Source organism: Rhinopithecus bieti, unplaced genomic scaffold (assembly GCF_001698545.2).
Source record: "Rhinopithecus bieti isolate Rb0 unplaced genomic scaffold, ASM169854v2 scaffold_35595, whole genome shotgun sequence".
NCBI classification, from domain to species: domain Eukaryota; kingdom Metazoa; phylum Chordata; class Mammalia; order Primates; family Cercopithecidae; genus Rhinopithecus; species Rhinopithecus bieti.
This window is the reverse complement of record NW_016815333.1, coordinates 746,671-768,740: the sequence shown is the minus strand read 5'-3', so window position 1 is coordinate 768,740 and position 22,070 is coordinate 746,671. Positions and strand designations below refer to the sequence as shown.

The 22,070-nt window shown below is 34.0% G+C and overlaps 1 protein-coding gene across 1 annotated transcript in view; it reads right to left on the bottom strand.

The window, feature by feature from the left end:
* The window catches only part of ARHGAP12 (Rho GTPase activating protein 12), a 126,309-nt gene that overhangs the window by 8,998 nt on the left and 95,241 nt on the right, over window positions 1-22,070 (bottom strand). Inside the window, 5 exon segments of the mRNA XM_017853091.1 lie at window positions 2,687-2,785; window positions 5,253-5,354; window positions 11,188-11,316; window positions 14,536-14,616; window positions 19,616-19,675. Coding sequence (XP_017708580.1) covers window positions 2,687-2,785; window positions 5,253-5,354; window positions 11,188-11,316; window positions 14,536-14,616; window positions 19,616-19,675 — 471 coding nt within the window.

Here is a 22,070-nt window from a genome sequence, read left to right as displayed (position 1 = left end):
TTGCAGTCTAGCCTGGACAAGAGAGTAAGACTCTGTCTCAAAAAAAAACAGAAAAAAAGAAATCCTAGAGCTCATCTGTAACTTAACTAAGGTCACTTGTACAGACTAAAGAATGACTGAGTTCTCAAAATGAAAAACCTTTGCTCTGCCGTCACATGGAGATCTTTACTCCACCAGGAATTTATTTTTGTGGATGGTGTAAGGAAGGGTTCCAGTTTTTTCTTGGATTCCCAGCTGCATCAGCACCATTTGCTTCCTCTACAGTGCTCTATCTGGCATAACGTGTCCACAGGTATGCGGGTCTGTTTCTAGGTTCTTTATTGTTTCAGAGGTACGTATGCCTATCCCTGCATGGATACCACACTTTATTAAGGAATATGGCTTTTCAAAGACAACATATGATAGTGCAAGTCCTTTTTCTTTCTTCTTCAATAGTATCTTAGGTATTCTTAGCTTTTTGCATTTCTATATAAATTTTAGAATAAGCTTTTCAAGTTCTACCAGAAAACTGCCGGGATTTTAAATGAGATTCAAAATCTCGAGTCTATAAATCATTTGGAAGAAAATTTTATCTTTATATTATTGAATCTTTAAATGCATGAACAGGATATACTTCTCATTTAATTAGGTTTTCTTCAGTGTCTCTCAATAAAGATTTGTACTTTTCCCTGCAAAGTTCTTACACCTCTTGCTACATTGAGTCCCTGGTATCTTCTGACACTTTGGAAACAGTATGTATTTTAAAATTTCTTAATCAAAAATACAGGCCAGGTGCAGTGGCTCCACGCCTGTAATCCCAGCACTTTGGGAGGCAAAGGCGGGCAGATCACTTGAGGTCAGGAATTCAAGAGCAGCCTGGACAACATGGTGAAACCTCATCTCTACTGAAAATACAAAAACTTAGGCAGGTGTGGTGGTGGGTGCCTGTTATCCCAGCTACTTGGGAGACTGAGACAGGAGAATCACTTGAACCCAGGAGACGGAGGGTTCTGTGAGCTGAGATTATGCCTTTGCACTCCAGCCTGGGTGACAGAGCAAGACTCTGTCTCAAAACAAAAAAAAAGGAAAGAAACGTGTGTGTGTGTGTGTGTGTGTGTGTGTGTGTGTGTGTGTGTATAAAATCATCTCTCTTCACTTGGCTTATTCCCTGAGCCTGTAGGTCTCAATTAAAAAACAAAACAAAACAAAAATCTACTTTCTCTGCAAGGCCTTCCCTAACTAATACACTAGGTTTGCCCCAATCGGTATTTTTACAGAATGCTGTACACCTCCTACCATCATAACACTCATCACATTTCATTTTATTAACTGTTATCTGTCTTGAATAATCATCTGTCTGTGGCTATAACCTCAGCCTAGGAAAGTGCAGTATCTGACTGTGTGCTGCTATGTCCCCAGTGCGGACGGCATTCACATATTTGTTAAATGAATGCACGCATACTTGCTTTCAAGAGACAGTGAACAGACTACTGTGACTAGAGCTGAAAGTCCATATTGGGTAAAATCGAAGGTACATTTTGAAAAGATAGATTGGGCCTACACTGCTGAATTTTAATGAATCACAGAAAGTTTCTGAGCAGTAGGGGATTAGAAAATTGACATTAGGAAGTTTCATATGGCAACAGCATTAAGGATGAATTAGTGACAGGTGAGATTAAATAGGGAAAAAAAACTGTTCAGGAGGTTACTCTTATTTTGGTATTAAGATATAAAGGCCTGCCCTCATGGTTTCAGGAATAAACAGAAAAGAAAGGACAAGATTCAGAAATATCAGGCAATATTATAAACTCCAAAGGAAGAATTTATATATAGCTTCATAACTAATTTGCTAGAAGAGGTAAAGTTCTCTTTTACTTCCCATAAGTAGTATCTTTCATTTCTCTGTCATTAATATAATATGATCCTCAAAGAAGAGTCATGTCCCCATATGGCAGAAGGCGAAAAGGAGAATATAGAGTATAAAAAAGTGCAAGCCAGGCATGGTGGCGCACCCTTATAGTCCCAGCTACTTGGGAGGCTGAATGGGAGGATGGCTGGAGCCAAGGAGTTCAAGGCTGCAGTGAGCTATGATTGAGCCACTGCTCCAGCCCGGGTGATGGCAAGACCCTGTTTCAAATAAAAAAAGTACAGCCCCCAGCTGCTTACTAATGTTCTTACTAATATACCTGCAGAATGTAAACCTGAGATTCTTTTTGGTTGTTGTATATAAAGAAGAAGAAATATACCAGGAACACAAGGGTACTGAACAGCTTGGAGGGGAGGGGCAGAAAAACTAGAGAACTGTCACTAGAAAAGAAAAAGTGCTAATGAAAAGGCTACAGCTTCTTTCATTTCACAAGCTCGCCTCAGACTTCTTCCACCAAATAGTATTATTTCCAACTCATTCAGTTATTGAATAAATACTACATACTAAGCACTATTTACCCCTTCTTTTTCAACTATTTTTTTTCAGCCAATGCCTGATGGGAACATTATTTCAAATCCATTGGTAGCAAACATCACATAAGTGAGAATGTTAAATCATTCACCAGGCCTGGGGGGCTGCTAAATTGACCATTGTTTTTTCCGCCTCTGTCAAAACATATATAAAATGTCTTCTCACATATAGATTGCAATCCGGATATACAATAAGCAATTAAAAAAAAAAAGCTCTGAAGTAAAAATTTTACCTAAGTCAAAGACATACCTGATTATTGATTGTACTACTAAGAACTTTAAACCAATCATTAATAACAGTGTCATTGTCGGACTGAATTAGCAGTTCTGTCCCTTGTCGAGTTTTCAGCTTTAGAGAAAAGCAGGGAGAAAAAGAGTATGGTTGGTTTGTGCTTTCAGCAAAATACACGAATACCTTTAATTCAAAGTTAACAAAACCACCAAGAGTAGCTGCCATATACTATGTAACAATGATGTAAGGCTAAAGTACTACACAGCTATGGAATACCTTTTTGGTTTCAAATAATATCAGTTGAATAAAAAAACAAAGTTGTTTCTCACAATAAATTCTCATAAAAATCTAGTAATTTAGGATCCCAAACACCATCACACAAATGCCATAAAACCTGCTGAAACTTGTAAGTTTATCACTTAAAAATCCGTTCAAGTATCAAAGTGGTGCATTCTAAATTAGAATAAAGAAATAAAATCTATGATATTTTTACACAACCTGAGAAATTTTTTTCTGTCTCTCTGGCTAAAAAATACAGAAGAAAGAATACATAAAGACTTTCAATATTTCCTACTTAGTAGGTAAATATAATGGCTTACTACAAAGAGCAGGCATAAATGTCACACCCCTTTTGGGCGGAAGTATTACTAAATTAAGTGTCAGAGCATGAGCTGAAGACAGAATACTATGTATTATTCTATATGAAGGCAATAACTAATTTATGTACAATCTCTGTTTTGCAAGGTTTCTTACACTTAAGTGAGGAAGAATTCTGACACATTTGTGGAAAGCACTCGTCCCATTTCTGATTAAAACTGATTTTTTTTTCCTAGAGGAAGATATGGCAATGTTTCCCAAACAACATTCTGAGAGACATATTCCTCAAACAGTTTCACAAATAACGTTTTAAAAGGTGCCCTCAAAAAATAAATTTTGAAAAGTTATATAATATTAACTTGGAAAATACTGGATTGAAGAAAATCTAACTAGATTCTCTCCTTTAAGATGTCACAGGCTTTTGATGTTCTAGGGAATATAGGAATAAAATATACACTGCTTCCCAAATTTATTTGACCATGAAATCATTTTTATTCTTGATTACCTTTTGAAACTACAAGGCTAATTCAGGAAATAGTGACTTCTTTCACGCAATTTTCTAGAGTTAGTCAAGCCAGTTTACCAATATTGAATGTTTACTGCACATAAGATACTCTGCTCTGTTACAGGTTCTTATTTAAAGGAAAAACATAGTCTCTCTACTTCAGGGAAAAAGAAAAAAAATTGTAATTATCTAATGAGAGAAATAATTGACAAATGATAACCCAGGTACACTAAAATATTTATTGTTATAAATAAAGAAGTAGCCTCATTGTTATGGTGATGTTTGTCATGAGTCTTGGAAGAAAGGGAGCATTTGGCATGGCGAGATTGGCATGGGTTGGTGCTCGAGGCAGAACAATAAAGAGTAAAAATCAGACCGGAAAACCTGGACTCCACTTGGAAAATAGCAATTAAACCAATCTGTCTACACAACAAAACAGGAAAGGCCTGAGACATGAGACTACAAAGAGAGGCTGGGATCTCGAAGGCTGTCCACAAAATCAGTTGTTGTCTCTGGTTGGATCTCTGTAACCACACCCTTCTGGAATGGGACAGACATTGTTGCTCTTCTGTCAATAGGCTGCTTCTCTTCCCACAACTCTGAATACTTCGCTAGCCTCCTGAACAGTCTTAACCAATGAATACTCTGAAAGTAATGTGCGACTTCCAAATCTAGGTCTTGAGAAGCCTTGCAGGTTCCACCCTCACCCTCTTGGAATCCTGAAGCTGTCAATTGATGCAGCCTGGGGTAGCTCCCTTGAGAATGAGAGATCTTGTGGACAAGGAGGCCTAGCCAACAGCGGGCGCCAACACTAGCCATGAGGTCATCTTATACCATCCAGTTCTAATCAAGCCACTAGATGACTGAAGCCTCATGAATAGTCCTCAGTGAGATAAGAAGAAAAATCACCCAGCTCAGCCCAGGTCAGGCTGAGCAAACAAAATGTTCTTTTGTTAAACCACTAAGTTTTGAGGTGGTCTCTTATGCAGCAATAAGTAACTAATACAGATCATATACTGCTGGGGAGGGTTTGCAAGATAAAATGGAAAAGCTTAAAAAAAAAAAAACTTTATTTTTTAGATCAGTTTTTGGTTCTAGTAAAATTGAGAAGATATAGAGATATCCCATACACACCCTGCCCACTCCCACATACAGCCTCCCCCATTATCAACATTCCCCTTAATTTACTTTTTAATATTAGATTTGGTAAGTAAAGAGAACCACATCCTTTTTATTATTGCTGGGAAAAGACAGGATTTGTGACACAAAGGCTTGTAATATACAGTCTGAGTTCAAACAACTTATGCAAATAAAACCAGTTTTTACACCAGTTTTTTCTTAAATTACAATACCATCTAACTTAATCACCAACTTTGCCTTAACTAGTCACAATGAAAGACTATTTCTCAAAATAGCTCGAAAAAATAGAACATCCAATTACTACAGTTTAGAATGTGTCATACTTAGAAAAAAATGTATTACCTCAAATACATTCTTTTTGCTGGATTTATCCTTGGAAGCCATCTCAATTGTTGCCCCCTTCAGGTCCACTGTGAACTCTGGTTTGGACTGATTACTGCCGAACTTCATTTTTGAAAAAGAAAAAAACCTTCACATGATACTCACATATATGTGTATTCAAAATAATTAAGAACAATTTTATATTTTAACAATAAATCAAACAGATTTTCTCAAATTCTTCTTTTTCTGTTATAAAGTAACAATTTCTACTTTTGAAATTGAAAAATATCTAGAATATATGAATACACAATTCATAGAAAACAAAATAAAATGACTCAACTTCCATCATAATATAAAATAAATATATATATATATGAAAAGCCAAACTGAAATTTTTTTTTACCCATCAGAATGGGAAAAAATTTTTTTTCAAAACTATGTCGGTGAGGCTATAGACTAAAAAGGCCTCATATGCAAGTGGGATATAAATTGGAATTACTCCTAGAAAAGAAAAATTGGTAATGCTATATTTGCAAATTTACAAATGCATGTATACTTTGGCTTGGCAGTTCTGCATCTTGGAATTCATCCTAGACTACACACGACTATGTAAAATGCTATGTACACAAAGGCAATACTCTTATATATGTAATAAACAGTATCAGGTAGATAACAAGTGCATTTTCCAACTAATAAACATTCTCTAAACCTGATTTTGTGCTTTCAGTATTTCCTTATTCAGTAGTTACGCTGTTAACAACAAGTTGTGGAAACAGAAAACACTAAGTCCCATATTCTTTTATCTTTGTCAGAAACTGTAATTAAAGACAGATGCTATAAAGCCTCAGCAATTTAATGAGGAACTACAAAAAGAACGGGAAGACAGTTGTTATGGGTGGGTTCAGAAGTACTTAGCTAGCTATTACATCTTATTAACTAGATAAGGAAAAGATTAGCAAAAGTAGTATAAAATTTATGTTAAATATACATTTACTCTGTACCTTGACATCTTTAAATTTCTGTTTAGTCTGTTAACTAAGAATAAAAAGTAACATTCCTATGGTATTGAAAAGTTTAAAGGCTTTAAAACCTCTAAAATCTACTGAATTGTAATCTAAAGATCATAAAAATCTGTTATAAATATTTCCTACAGAGAATTTCATTTGCTAAAATATTTCAAATCAAATTAACTTGTCATTAGAAATTATCTTACCCAACTTTGTGATAACTTATTCACTATTTGTAATCTCAGTAACTCTATTCAGGAGCTTCACATTTAAAATAGAGTTTGCCTCAACCTGCTCCCTTTTACATCTTTTTAGCTAGCAGTGTTAACTTAAACAAAATTTAGGATTACATAAAATTTATTAGTGGAGTCAATGAAAATTCTGAGATATTACATGGAATTTATTTGTGGAATCATAATAAAAATCACAATAGAAATTGTAACTGTATCCTACAAAGTCTTTGCCTGAAGTACCATTGTCAATCAAAAAACAAATTGAACATAAAGCTGTATGTTGGGCACAGATAACTTCCTGAACAGAAATGATGTATTGCAAAATGTTATCAAATTTGAACATATATTTAACAAAATGACAAAAATAAATTATTTAATTTGTTGTCATTATACACGCTGTAGATGGTTAGCGCTAAGCTAAGATACAAACAAGAAACCAAATAAGATACAGCAATTAAATATAAATACAATGACATGACATGGAATACTGAAAAAAAAATGCAATCAGTATAGCTGGCAACATTTTGTTAGTTATTATTTTCCAAAATCTAGTCCCACTTTTCTCTACTGTAATCAACCTCCCCACCAACGTATTCATGGCAAAGAAAACATAATTATTGTGGCAAAGGGCATGCAACAGGAACACATACGGTGACAGCTGAAACAGGATCAGACTTTACATATGCAACAGCAGGCCGACGACGGACAGAGTTTTTCCAAGAAGAAAGCAGCGAAAGCAAGAGCTCAGAGACTGAGCCTTGTTGGCAGAAGGACTTGATGGAAAAGGGAAGAAAATGATGATGTCATAACAATGCACAACAGCAAAACAACACACAAGAGAAAAGCATAATGGAACCAGACAAGACAAAGATACAATTCTATATGAAGACATACAACACAAGCAAAGCTCAACTTCCAAATATCTTTGCAAAGGTCCTAGAATTTATCCTGATGATTATTATATAAATTCATGTTTTATTTTTAAGATGAATGCTTTATAGAATTTATCTTAAACAGATTTGTGTTAGCCATTGACAGGAGTCATGTCAGGCCCTTCACGATCTTGATTAGACCCTGTCCAAAACCCCCTAGCTTCCTCCTCATGCCCTGTTGAGTAGTATCTTCTGGTGTCCCTTTCCAAGTCATCTCTTGGGAGTAGCCTTACCATCTCACCTGCCTTTCCCTTCGTCTAGGACACTGATACTTCCTCTAGGAGACAGGGAATTTTGTCCTCTGGAGGACATCTGGTAACGTTTGGAGATATTTTTAGTTGTCACAACTACAGGCAGGGTGCTAGTCATCTACTAAACACCCTAGCATGCACAGGACAGCCCCCCCACAACAAATAATTATCCGGCCCAAAAGAGTGACTATTTTTAGAAATCTAAAAGCATGTACAAATGAATGTTTGAATAACTACCAATATCTATGGGTTGATTTTTTAAATGCTCAAGGAATATGATGAATGATAACTGAAAAGAAGCAGAACATATGTCATGTTACACTGAACCTGTTCACTTGTCAGTCTTCCCCACTACTACATAAGCTTTGAAGACAGGGACCATGTTATTTCTTTCTAAACCCAAAGCTTAACAATGCCCAGAACACAGCAGGCTTTTAGGTCTGTTGAACAAACAAACACACACACATATATTTCTGAGGTGAAATGAGGTGAGAAAAAAGCAAATATAAGTTTATGTTACTGATACAGCAATCCAGTAGATAACTCTTTTCCATTCCAGAAAACCACTGGAAGGTATATGTCCTAGAGGAGAAGAAAAGGCTCACTAGATTTTTCGATGAGGCAGCACCAATGTAAAATATTTCTTATAAAGTGAAATTGCATGCAGCCTCTGTGCATTTCATTTACTCAATTTTAACCATCCACTCTCTGCAAAAAAAAAAAAAAAAAAAAAAAATCAATACAAACCATGAATAATTTTAAAAAATAGGACTTTGAATAGCGTGGGTGTCTTTGCTCAGTGTTCCATCAATGAGTACATGCCCTCTAGTGAGTACAAGATTTGAACCTGCTGTTTCCTCAAGTGGATCTCAAGTTTTGTACTAAGTGTGAATCTAATTTTAAAGAACTATATAGATTTCTCCTATAATGTGGCCCCTTAACATAAGCCATTCAAACTCAACTGAAGGAAAAGTTATTCCTCCTAAAACCAAAGGAAATATGGGCTCTGCTAGAGATCAGTTTCTGTATAGCATCTTCCTAAGGAATATTCAAGAACAGTTTTCACTTGAGGTGACTGTTGGTTTTTTGGCTTATATTTTAGCCTTAGAATCTTATCCTCGGGTAAGATGTGATTTTGCTGTATAAAGATAATACATTTTACCTATAACAGATCTAGTTGGTGACTGAGCAGATCAACAAGGCTAGAATTCTTTAACATTCCTTTCAATAATCCCAATTCCAGAGTTAAAGAGCATCTTGTTTCTCTAAATTTTGTTATTTATGAATATTGTGGGGTCCTAATACATTATACACACTTATATGATTTTAAATAATCTTACTTCCTTTTACTTATTAGGCCATTCAAATTAGTTCTCGTTCCCTTAAATATGTAGTGATGGGTAAAATAAAACAGTCTGAGGTTTTAAAATTAGTCATAAAATACAAATTAAGAATTGACTGTACAACGAAGCATTTTACCACATTTTAATCTTGTTTAGTCTTTACTGAGACTATAAAATGGTGTGGTTATGTTTTTTTAAATTATACCTATCTGAAATGATTATATTATTAATACTATATCAATAGTAATAAGATGTCATTTGAAAGGTAAAATTAAAATAGTGACTCCCTATAATTAAAATTCATTGAGAATTCTAAAATTTCAAAATTGGTTAGTTCAGTAAATTTTAAACTATGTTTTGGCTATTGCCACATGGTAACATAGTAATACAATCTTGGCTGATAAACACAAATACCTCACCTCCTTTGTCAGTACTAGTTTTAATCATGAGTTCTAAATCATGTAAGATCTTCTAGAGTGAAAACTTTAAATTAAAAAAAAAAAAAGTTACCATCCTGTGCTAACGATTATGTACTAGAAGGTATTCATTTAACATCTTTAATTTTAAAGTTTTCATTTCATTTAAATCACGTACAAACCTGCCCACCTATAGGATGCTCTGTCTACTGGTTTCATCTGTACCTGCCACAACCTTCAGTCTTTAAGTATCAGTAATTATCAAATAAGTGACCACTATCCAGCTGTCTTCAGATACTTTTAAAAATGACTTATTAATCTATTATTGCTTCTCCATTCGTTTTCTTTCATCCGTTTTCTTCACTCAATTTCAAATAAAAGTTGAGCCATAAGTAGGAAGAAAGAAACAATTACACAGTGCTCTAGAAATGCATTAATGCGAAAGAGCCCCACATGTTTCACCTTGGGGAAAAGGAGAAAGACATAATTATCCATTTGCTTTAAGATATATCAAACCAAATTTCAACCCTTTCACGGGTCATTTCCACTGGAATGGCCGAAGAGGGAGCAAATTAAAGGATTAGTAAAGCAAAACAGAAGAAACTACCTAGAATGTTCACATTCATGCTCAATTCATGTGGATGTTTAGGTTTCCTCATCAGAGAAGCTGAGGACTAACATGTTCTGTGTCATTTGGGGTTCAGAACCACGTTGCATGGCTGCAAGATAAATGTGGACGACTAAAATTTGCTTAAATTTTATAAATGGACTTTTCTTTCATCAAACATAAGATCCATAGGTTTTGTATTAATTTTAAAGAAACTCATTAATTGTAATAAAATATTGGTTACGATAGAATATGAGGTAGACAAAATACATTCAGAATAACTTTATTTTAAATTTTACTTGAGCATTAGCACTTCAAACTCAATTACCAAAAACTTTCAGAAATAGCCAGAACATGGATTCTAGAGCCAAAAAGCCAAAGTTCTAAACCCAGATCTGCCACTTGGTAGCTGTAAGACCTTGAGCAAATTATTATACTTAACTGTTTTATACCTCATTTTCTCATCTATGATAGGGGAAGGGCGAGATCAGAGCAATAGTTATCCCAGTGTTAAGGAGACAATATATACACAATCCTCTGCACCGAGAACATATGTGGGATACATAATGAGCATTCAAAAAATGTAGCTATTATATGTCACAAATTATAATTTTTAATGTTTGTATTGCAAATAACTGAAGAGCAGAGTAATGATAGTAAGCACTCAAATATGTAAAAAGCTTCAAAATCCCAAAAGTAATGGTGACATTTCTTTTTCTTTTGAAAGCTGGGTGACAATCCAGACACTGACACCTGAAACACTGATTCGTAACCAATGGTCAGATCACAATTCAAGATACAGCTTGCCACATTACTGTTTATTTTCTGACTAAATATCTGAAGGAGCAGAGTCACAACAGCAAAGCTTTAATATCCTGAAAATGAATCAAGAAATGTATTTGCTCTATAATGACCAAGTAATGAGCCCACTTTTCAGTTGAATGGATAAAACAGAATCTATTGATTTTAATAATAACACTAATTAGACTGTCCTACTCACTCTTTTTCTCTCATAAGTTAAAATGAATCTTTAAGAAAATTTTATTTATTTTTATTTGCACACTAGCTGTCACTAAAAGGACTCTGGAAATTACCTTTTGAAATTCAGGTACAATACTATTCACATAATTTAAATGTATAAAATCTCCAAAGAGAAGAAATACTTACCCAACTTGTGCTACTTCCTTGAGTTTTGGTAAAAAGTAAAGAAGAACCCTGCAACACCGCCCAAGAAGACAACCAGTTCTTTCTGTAATTGTAAGAATGACCGATTAAAGCTCCAATCTCGAGTTCTTTCTGCCAAATTCAAAAAATTAAGACCTACTTAGCTCTTGTCAATGTTATCTACGATTTACAGCCCTTGTTGACATTTTAGTTGTTTTTGTTGGGGATAGATACTAATGAAATTTACAGTCATTTTATGGTTCAAACCTGATAATGAAGGCCCCAAAACAAATGAAGTTAATCAGAGAAGTTATCACAAATAACTACGAATGAATGATGCATGTAATTATGTTCACGTGAAATTAATACAGCACTTTATGATCAAAGACACTAATTTATTTTAAAGTCACACAAATGGAATATTGTATTTGTCAAGAATTCTTACTCAGAAGTGAAAATTAGACAAACACACTTCCCTCACTCACCTAATTCTTTACACAGACTGTTTTACATTTCTTGGTGATCNAAAAAAAAAAAAAAAAAAAAAAAAAAATCAATACAAACCATGAATAATTTTTAAAAAATAGGACTTTGAATAGCGTGGGTGTCTTTGCTCAGTGTTCCATCAATGAGTACATGCCCTCTAGTGAGTACAAGATTTGAACCTGCTGTTTCCTCAAGTGGATCTCAAGTTTTTGTACTAAGTGTGAATCTAATTTTTAAAGAACTATATAGATTTCTCCTATAATGTGGCCCCTTAACATAAGCCATTCAAACTCAACTGAAGGAAAAGTTATTCCTCCTAAAACCAAAGGAAATATGGGCTCTGCTAGAGATCAGTTTCTGTATAGCATCTTCCTAAGGAATATTCAAGAACAGTTTTCACTTGAGGTGACTGTTGGTTTTTTGGCTTATATTTTAGCCTTAGAATCTTATCCTCGGGTAAGATGTGATTTTGCTGTATAAAGATAATACATTTTACCTATAACAGATCTAGTTGGTGACTGAGCAGATCAACAAGGCTAGAATTCTTTAACATTCCTTTCAATAATCCCAATTCCAGAGTTAAAGAGCATCTTGTTTCTCTAAATTTTGTTATTTATGAATATTGTGGGGTCCTAATACATTATACACACTTATATGATTTTTAAATAATCTTACTTCCTTTTACTTATTAGGCCATTCAAATTAGTTCTCGTTCCCTTAAATATGTAGTGATGGGTAAAATAAAACAGTCTGAGGTTTTAAAATTAGTCATAAAATACAAATTAAGAATTGACTGTACAACGAAGCATTTTACCACATTTTTAATCTTGTTTAGTCTTTACTGAGACTATAAAATGGTGTGGTTATGTTTTTTTAAATTATACCTATCTGAAATGATTATATTATTAATACTATATCAATAGTAATAAGATGTCATTTGAAAGGTAAAAATTAAAATAGTGACTCCCTATAATTAAAAATTCATTGAGAATTCTAAAATTTCAAAATTGGTTAGTTCAGTAAATTTTAAACTATGTTTTGGCTATTGCCACATGGTAACATAGTAATACAATCTTGGCTGATAAACACAAATACCTCACCTCCTTTGTCAGTACTAGTTTTAATCATGAGTTCTAAATCATGTAAGATCTTCTAGAGTGAAAACTTTAAATTAAAAAAAAAAAAAAGTTACCATCCTGTGCTAACGATTATGTACTAGAAGGTATTCATTTAACATCTTTAATTTTAAAGTTTTCATTTCATTTAAATCACGTACAAACCTGCCCACCTATAGGATGCTCTGTCTACTGGTTTCATCTGTACCTGCCACAACCTTCAGTCTTTAAGTATCAGTAATTATCAAATAAGTGACCACTATCCAGCTGTCTTCAGATACTTTTAAAAATGACTTATTAATCTATTATTGCTTCTCCATTCGTTTTCTTTCATCCGTTTTCTTCACTCAATTTCAAATAAAAGTTGAGCCATAAGTAGGAAGAAAGAAACAATTACACAGTGCTCTAGAAATGCATTAATGCGAAAGAGCCCCACATGTTTCACCTTGGGGAAAAGGAGAAAGACATAATTATCCATTTGCTTTAAGATATATCAAACCAAATTTCAACCCTTTCACGGGTCATTTCCACTGGAATGGCCGAAGAGGGAGCAAATTAAAGGATTAGTAAAGCAAAACAGAAGAAACTACCTAGAATGTTCACATTCATGCTCAATTCATGTGGATGTTTAGGTTTCCTCATCAGAGAAGCTGAGGACTAACATGTTCTGTGTCATTTGGGGTTCAGAACCACGTTGCATGGCTGCAAGATAAATGTGGACGACTAAAATTTGCTTAAATTTTATAAATGGACTTTTCTTTCATCAAACATAAGATCCATAGGTTTTGTATTAATTTTAAAGAAACTCATTAATTGTAATAAAATATTGGTTACGATAGAATATGAGGTAGACAAAATACATTCAGAATAACTTTATTTTAAATTTTACTTGAGCATTAGCACTTCAAACTCAATTACCAAAACTTTCAGAAATAGCCAGAACATGGATTCTAGAGCCAAAAGCCAAAGTTCTAAACCCAGATCTGCCACTTGGTAGCTGTAAGACCTTGAGCAAATTATTATACTTAACTGTTTTATACCTCATTTTCTCATCTATGATAGGGGAAGGGCGAGATCAGAGCAATAGTTATCCCAGTGTTAAGGAGACAATATATACACAATCCTCTGCACCGAGAACATATGTGGGATACATAATGAGCATTCAAAAAATGTAGCTATTATATGTCACAAATTATAATTTTAATGTTTGTATTGCAAATAACTGAAGAGCAGAGTAATGATAGTAAGCACTCAAATATGTAAAAGCTTCAAAATCCCAAAAGTAATGGTGACATTTCTTTTCTTTTGAAAGCTGGGTGACAATCCAGACACTGACACCTGAAACACTGATTCGTAACCAATGGTCAGATCACAATTCAAGATACAGCTTGCCACATTACTGTTTATTTTCTGACTAAATATCTGAAGGAGCAGAGTCACAACAGCAAAGCTTTAATATCCTGAAAATGAATCAAGAAATGTATTTGCTCTATAATGACCAAGTAATGAGCCCACTTTTCAGTTGAATGGATAAAACAGAATCTATTGATTTTAATAATAACACTAATTAGACTGTCCTACTCACTCTTTTCTCTCATAAGTTAAAATGAATCTTTAAGAAAATTTTATTTATTTTATTTGCACACTAGCTGTCACTAAAAGGACTCTGGAAATTACCTTTTGAAATTCAGGTACAATACTATTCACATAATTTAAATGTATAAAATCTCCAAAGAGAAGAAATACTTACCCAACTTGTGCTACTTCCTTGAGTTTTGGTAAAAGTAAAGAAGAACCCTGCAACACCGCCCAAGAAGACAACCAGTTCTTTCTGTAATTGTAAGAATGACCGATTAAAGCTCCAATCTCGAGTTCTTTCTGCCAAATTCAAAAAATTAAGACCTACTTAGCTCTTGTCAATGTTATCTACGATTTACAGCCCTTGTTGACATTTTAGTTGTTTTGTTGGGGATAGATACTAATGAAATTTACAGTCATTTTATGGTTCAAACCTGATAATGAAGGCCCCAAAACAAATGAAGTTAATCAGAGAAGTTATCACAAATAACTACGAATGAATGATGCATGTAATTATGTTCACGTGAAATTAATACAGCACTTTATGATCAAAGACACTAATTTATTTTAAAGTCACACAAATGGAATATTGTATTTGTCAAGAATTCTTACTCAGAAGTGAAAATTAGACAAACACACTTCCCTCACTCACCTAATTCTTTACACAGACTGTTTTACATTTCTTGGTGATCTGCCTTCCCCTAATTGGGTTGGAGTACCCAGGTAGTAGGTACTAGGTACATTACAAGCATACTGATAATTGTACACTGATAGACCACATGACATTTAAAAAAAAAAGTTTCCTGTATTACAAAAGCAACACATACATGGTGCGCAAAATCTCTGAATACAAAATGCATAAAGGAAAGGGAATCCCATTTCTTCTCCCTCAATCCATACTTCAGAGATAACCAATGTTAAGACTTTGGTGTAATACGGGGCTTTTAAAGAAACTGTCCACCTACCTACTATCCTATCTCCAGATACAGAGGTACGCCTCACATAGCATATGTTATTATCAGTTGACCCATTTAGAACTTTAAAGCTTTTGAATACTATACCCGAGCCAGATTCCCCTCAACTTCTCCCTTATCATATTAGAGATCTTTATGTAAATGTTTCTGTCATAGGAATTGTAAATTATTTGAAAAAAGAAAACAGTTTTTATTTTTTTATCTACCTCAGGCCTAGCACGGTACTTTTCAAACAGAAGGTATGAATCAGTGTTTACAAGTAGGAAAATAAATTAAAATTACCCTATATGAGGACACAGTTGCTAGGAAGCTAAAATGAGTGTCAAATCTGTCTACCGCATGGATTTATTAAAGCTTTCCTTATAGCCAAACATATGGCCAACTTTATAAAAACCTCTAAAGGAGGTTTATTTTCTGTTTTCAGAATGTAGAATTTAGTATCTATCAATAAGACCTATTTTTTAAAAAATTACTTTTTATGTCTACTTGAACTTTATGGATTAAGAGAAGTGAAATAAAGTTAATTACTATTAAGTTTCTGTGTTTCCATTTATTTCCTGTGTTTTTTTGCTTATGTTTGTTAATGCTACTTTATTTGGTAAATGGTGATTCCTAATAATTACATCTTCACTGTGGACTTCTCCACATGCTTTACCATTTTAAATACCACCTTCGTAATGCTTTGTGCTCTCCCCCTGGGATGAACTTTGCTACTGAGATCCCTAGTCTTGCTTTACTTTCTATACCTTCAAAACACCTTATTGCTTTTTTTTTTTTTTTTTCAATTTTTCTAATCATCTTTTGGTGTTTCTTTTACATATAAAATTTGGTTAAGTTTTGCTTTTTTATGCTTCAGTCTGAGCAACTTTTTCTTTCAATAGATGAGTATAGTCCATTTACATTTACTGATATTGGTATTATAGATGGTGCTTTTTCTGTCATCATTATTTCATTTTCTGGATCTCAAGATATTTTAGAAGTATTTTAATTTTTTGTAAATTCATTTTATACTCTCAGTCTTCTATTTCTTTAGACATCATCTACTGACTCCCTACTATGACAAATACTTAAATTAGCCTATTTCCACTTTAAGTAAGCTTTTTTAGTTCAATTTTCAAAATGAGAAAAACTGTAGAACTAGTAAATATATATCTGAGAACAACTATTGAATATTTAAATAGTGAAATAATGACTATTGTCTCAAGGACTAAGCACTTGTGTGACTTAGTTGCAAGGTGAATTAGTCACATTTTTTTTTTCCTGGAACCCAATTTTTTCTCCTGAAAAAACAACTCATGTACATACTACAGTTATTCAGACTTGGATATGTGGCAGGCAAACATTACCTTAAAAATAAATGAAGTTTTCAAAGAAAACAAATAATATTATTTATAGGCAATAAAAAATTAAAACTTTCAACATGAGGCTGGGCGTGGTAGCTCATACCTGTAATCCTAGCATTTTGGGAGGCTGAGACGTGTGGATCACCTGAAGTCAGGAGTTCAAGACCAGCCTGGTCAACATGGTGAAACCCCGTCTCAACTAAAAATACAAAAATTAGCCGGGCGTAGTGGCACACGCCTATAATCCCAGCTACTTGGGAGGCTGAGGCAGGAGAATTGCTTGAACCTGGGAGGCAGAGGTTGCAGTGAGCCAAGGTTGCACCACTGCACTCCAGCCTGGGCGACAGAGCAAGATTCCGTCTCAAAAACAACAACAACAACAAAGCTTTCAACATGAATGAACCTTAAGGACATTACGCCAAGCAAAATAAACTAGTCACAACAATCAAACATATACCATATCATTCCACTCATACAAAATACCTAAGGTAGTTAAAATCACAGAAACAGCAGAAAGGTTATCAAGGGCTGGGGGATGGAGGAAGAGGGAATTAGTGTTAGTAGGTATAGAGTTTCAGTATTACGAGATGAAAAAGTTGTAGAGATTTGTTACACAACAATGTGAATATACTTAACACCACTGAGATGCACACTTAAAAATGGTTAAGACAGCAAACTTACATATTTTTTTACCACCATAAAAAAAAACTGAAGCTTTCAAACAGAAAGCAGAATTTTGGAATACCTGGCATCTGCTACAGTGGATTTGACAATTTCCCAATACTTTTCTGACAGTACTGATGTGTGATTCTTTGATATTATAAAATAAAATGTGTAAACATTTGAGAAACGAGCAAAGTTAGAGAACTAGTATTTTACAAATGACCTACAAGATATTATAAAATTAAGCATGGGCAAAGATTCACTCAGATGCAACAAAGACCAACAGTTTTTAAAGTAACTGAGTATGAACCGTTCACTGGCAGTTTTTCAGAGTCTTCGCTACAACCAACCCTCAACAAACTACCATTTTTAGAGTTTCGGAGCAGCAGGAAAATGCACAATTATCTGAACATATCTTAAAACATTCCTCCATTTTCCACCTTTAGCTGTGAAAGGGAGGATTTTTTTCACATACTTCAAACAAAATAGTATGTCACAACAGACTGACTGCAAGCAGAGATGAAAATTCAGCTGTTTTCCATTAAGCCAAATACTAAAGATTTACAAAAAATCTAAAACAATGCCTCTCTTCTCATGGAAATTTTTTGTCTTAGAACACACAGTTTTCTTCAAAAAATTTTGTGTCAATTTGTAATGGGTTATTTTTTAAAGAATTATCCTTAAAATTTGTTTTAATTTCTCACAGTATCTGTAGATATAACCTATAAGGTTATAGATATAGACCAAGGCTCTTTAGAATATTCAGTAATTTTAAGCATTTAAAGGAAATTTCAGACCAAAAGTTTAAGAACCACTAATACATAGCAAATTAAAGAAGATTTTGCTTAACTCTACGTAAATAAATTTGAAGATGATAGAACAGATGATTTCCTTAGGCAAATATTAAACTGAAAAAAATATTCCAAAAGAAGCGAAAGTCTAAATCATAGGAAACAACAAAAGCAAAGAAAGTAGTCCAAGAGCTATCTGCACTACATACTCCCAAAATGGAGAAAGAAAAATAAAGACTCAATTCACAACTGAATTCTACCAAAGAACAGTTTAAGGGATACATAATTGTAGTATTTATAAAGCTATTCCAGAGCACTTAAAAAAAAATCTAACTACCAAAGTCTGACAAAAGATAGTTCCACGAAAGCAAACCTAAAAAACTCAATTACATGTTAATTTAAAACTCTTTAAATGCAACTTACATTACATAGTTTATTTCCTTAAATCACTAGGATTTCCTTAAATGACATTAACCAAAAAATCCAACGATCCAATAGAAAAACAGACAAAGGGTATAAAGAGACAATTCAACAAAAAGGAAATACCAACAGTTTATCATACCGTAACCCACTAAAAGGAATGCAAATAAAACATCATTTTCCCTCTTCTCTCTCCTGGCAAAAATCAAAGAATTTAACAACATACTAAACTCGCGAAAGGTGTGCAGGAATGCACGGCTACTGGAGGCAGAAACAGATTCAGTATCTTACAGTGCAATTTGGAACACTGTCGAAATGACCTTGCAAGTGGCCCAGCAATTCCCCTTTCTATAAAATTTATTTTATGGGCAGATTTGCATACTTGCAAAATGAGTCATGCAAGATGCTAAATGTAATATTACATGTACTAGCAAAAATGATATACAACTGACATGTCTACCAACAGACAGGTGTAGTTAAAAATTTGCAAATAAATAATAGGTAAATACACTATATAGTACAGCCAAACAATATACAACTATGCAGCAATTTAAAAACAATGTGGCAGCTCGACAAGCAAGAAGTGAAACCACCTCCAAGATAAATTGTGAAAAGACTACGTTTAGAAAATTAATCTCTATACATACAAACATATACATATATATCCTATCTCTGCAGGAAAGCACTAGAATTCAGGAGACTTAACACTGGTTGCCTCTGGGGAGGGGAAGTAAAGATGGCTGGGGGACTGACTTTTCACTCAATACTTAGTCTACCTTTGTTTTTTACCGTATGCATTTACTGCTTACTGAAAAAAAAAATTAAAGCAAATGCATCCTCAGAACCCTCTGCCTCATTACCTCTTAATATTACTTAGGAAATATGTCAAGACAAAGGAAATTTTTCATAAATCTCATGACAATCTTACATATGTGATTACATAGAAAACAAATGGTGATTCTTCAGAACCTATTGTTTATATTAAAATAATTATATTGAGAATTTTTAATTTATTTCAATCAGATGAATCATGTAAGAACATTAATGACTTGTGTACTTACCGAACCTTTTCCCATTTTCAGCAATTTTGTTACATTTAATAATCCATATTTCTCTTGATCCTATGGAACAGAGTAATACTGTTTATACATCACTTACATAGACAATGAGGTCCAAGCTCTTACATATGACTGAACCAACATGGTCTCGTTCTCTAAAAATTAGCTTAAAAGAAAAGATTAGTCAATGTGTAACATGCATAGTTCTAGAATATATTAAGAATATAACTTCCCTAATACTTTTGTAGTTTTTTTCTTAATTTTATAATTAAACATTTCCTTTTCTCCTTAAGTCACAGCAGCTATTAGATACTTTGCTATCAAATTAGATTTCTATATGAACAAAGCAGCACTGAAAAATAATTTATGTCCTTCTATTCAAAGAAAGTAATACAATGCTACAACGATAAATTCTACAAAAAAGGAATATTTACTTTGCTGCTATTTTATAACTACATAATCTGAAAATTATTCAATATACTAACTCACTTTGTCAAAATGTAAAAATAGGCAGACCAAATACAGTGTCTATATTTAATAAATTACTCAAAAGTTAACTGGTATCATGTACAGAACTTGCCTTAATGTAGCATAAAAATTCAGCATGTGCTTTATTAAGCATATTATCAGACTGTGAGTTCCGCTCTAGATAAACTAGATTTATTAGCCAGCTGATGTCAAAAACAGTGACACAAGCTTTATCATCAAACCCTATGAAGGCAAAAGCCATTGTACTAAAGTTAATGTTAGCTTAAAATTCTTTCAGATGGAAATCAAGATGCACTTTCTCACTGCTTTAGTTTCCTAGAAGCAAATGAAATTAAAATGAGTTGAGTCCATGCTTTGTCTGTACATAAGAAAACAGTCAACTTTAATTCAACTAAAGCACTCATGCACACGCACTCTCTCTCACAAGGAAGAAATATTCCCAATTCTATTTAACTGATTGCTATATTTTCTCAATGTACTTTAATCAGAAAATACACATTTTCTGCATGAGAGATAAACATAATATTATTTTCTACCAATGTCTGAAAGTTTTGTCTGGTCTGATTAAAAACTGACATCTGTAGACAAAGCTGACAAACTGTTATGTCAATTTACATTTTTGGTACACTGGGGACTTGGGAAATGGCCCATATGAACTTTTATTGTAATTTTTTCATAAAACATAGCTTAAATCTCCTTAGATATGCAAGTCTGATATTCTTCATAAGAACTATGTTGCTCCTCAACAAAAACATTAATAACATAATTGTAAGTAGGTGTAGTTTTTTTTTTCTTTTTCTCATAAACCCTCATGTTGAGAGCTGACTTTCAACAGCTCACAGCAAGGGAGCTACGTAAGATGTTAAATAAGAACATTTTTAATTTGCTGCCCGCACCCCTTAAAAGCAGGGAGAAAACAAATCTTCCAATCATATGGGAACTAAGTAACAACATTAATCTGAGTGGATGGGCACTGATTACTTGAGCTAGGGAACACAGGAATTGGAAAGGCAGAGAGGTGGGAATTAAGCCCATTTTTAAAATGCCACAGCTGAATTTGTGTTATTTAAAAAAAAAAAAAGCAGAGGCAGGAAGGAAACACAGGCATCAAATCAGGAAGAAAAATGAATGGAATAGCAGTAGTGACAGACAGCCTAAGCCTAAGGATGAGAAGGAAGAGTCTAGATCAGGGATTCTCACCCAAATCAATGGATGGACCGAAACTGGCACAAAACCACGCACGCATATATGCATCACTCAAAGAAAAGGTCCAGAACTTTCACCAAATGGTCACAGGGATCAAGACCCAAGTACTAATGCTCTAAGTATTAATCACTAACTTGAATGTAAAGAACAAAATTTGCTACACCCAAAACGTACAAATACAAAGAACAATTTCCATACAATGTGAGACGTGCTATGAGAAAGTTATGTCTAACTCAATCTGGGAGAGAAAGAAATCAGACAGCCTCCTGGGGAGCTTGACACTTGAACTAAGGAACAGGAGTCCGCTAGACAGAAACAACAGGAGGTAAAAACAACCAACAGTGAAAGGCACAGGGGCTAAAGACAGCATTTCATATCTGAAGGGCTTTAAATTCCCTCAAAAGTATTGGGTGAAGTGGAGAAGTGGCAAGAAATGAGGTAGCAGAAAGAATGCACTAAGAAAGGGTACCATGACCAGGGACCAACTAGAAAACTATTTTAATCATTACTATAAGAGACGATAAAGACCTGAATGTGGTGGCAGTGAGAGAGAAGAGGGGCCCAATTTGACAGATTCAGGAGACAAAATTGACAGAGACTTTTGTGAGGGCGAGAGCATAGATCTTGGGGAAACTGCCAAGCTTAAGCAACTGGGTAGCTGGTGGTATCTCCACTTCAACGTTACTTTAGGGCTTTTCCTGACCACTTTTAAGTAAACTTCCCATTATTTACGACTGCCTGTTTGTTTGCCTCACTGTACTTA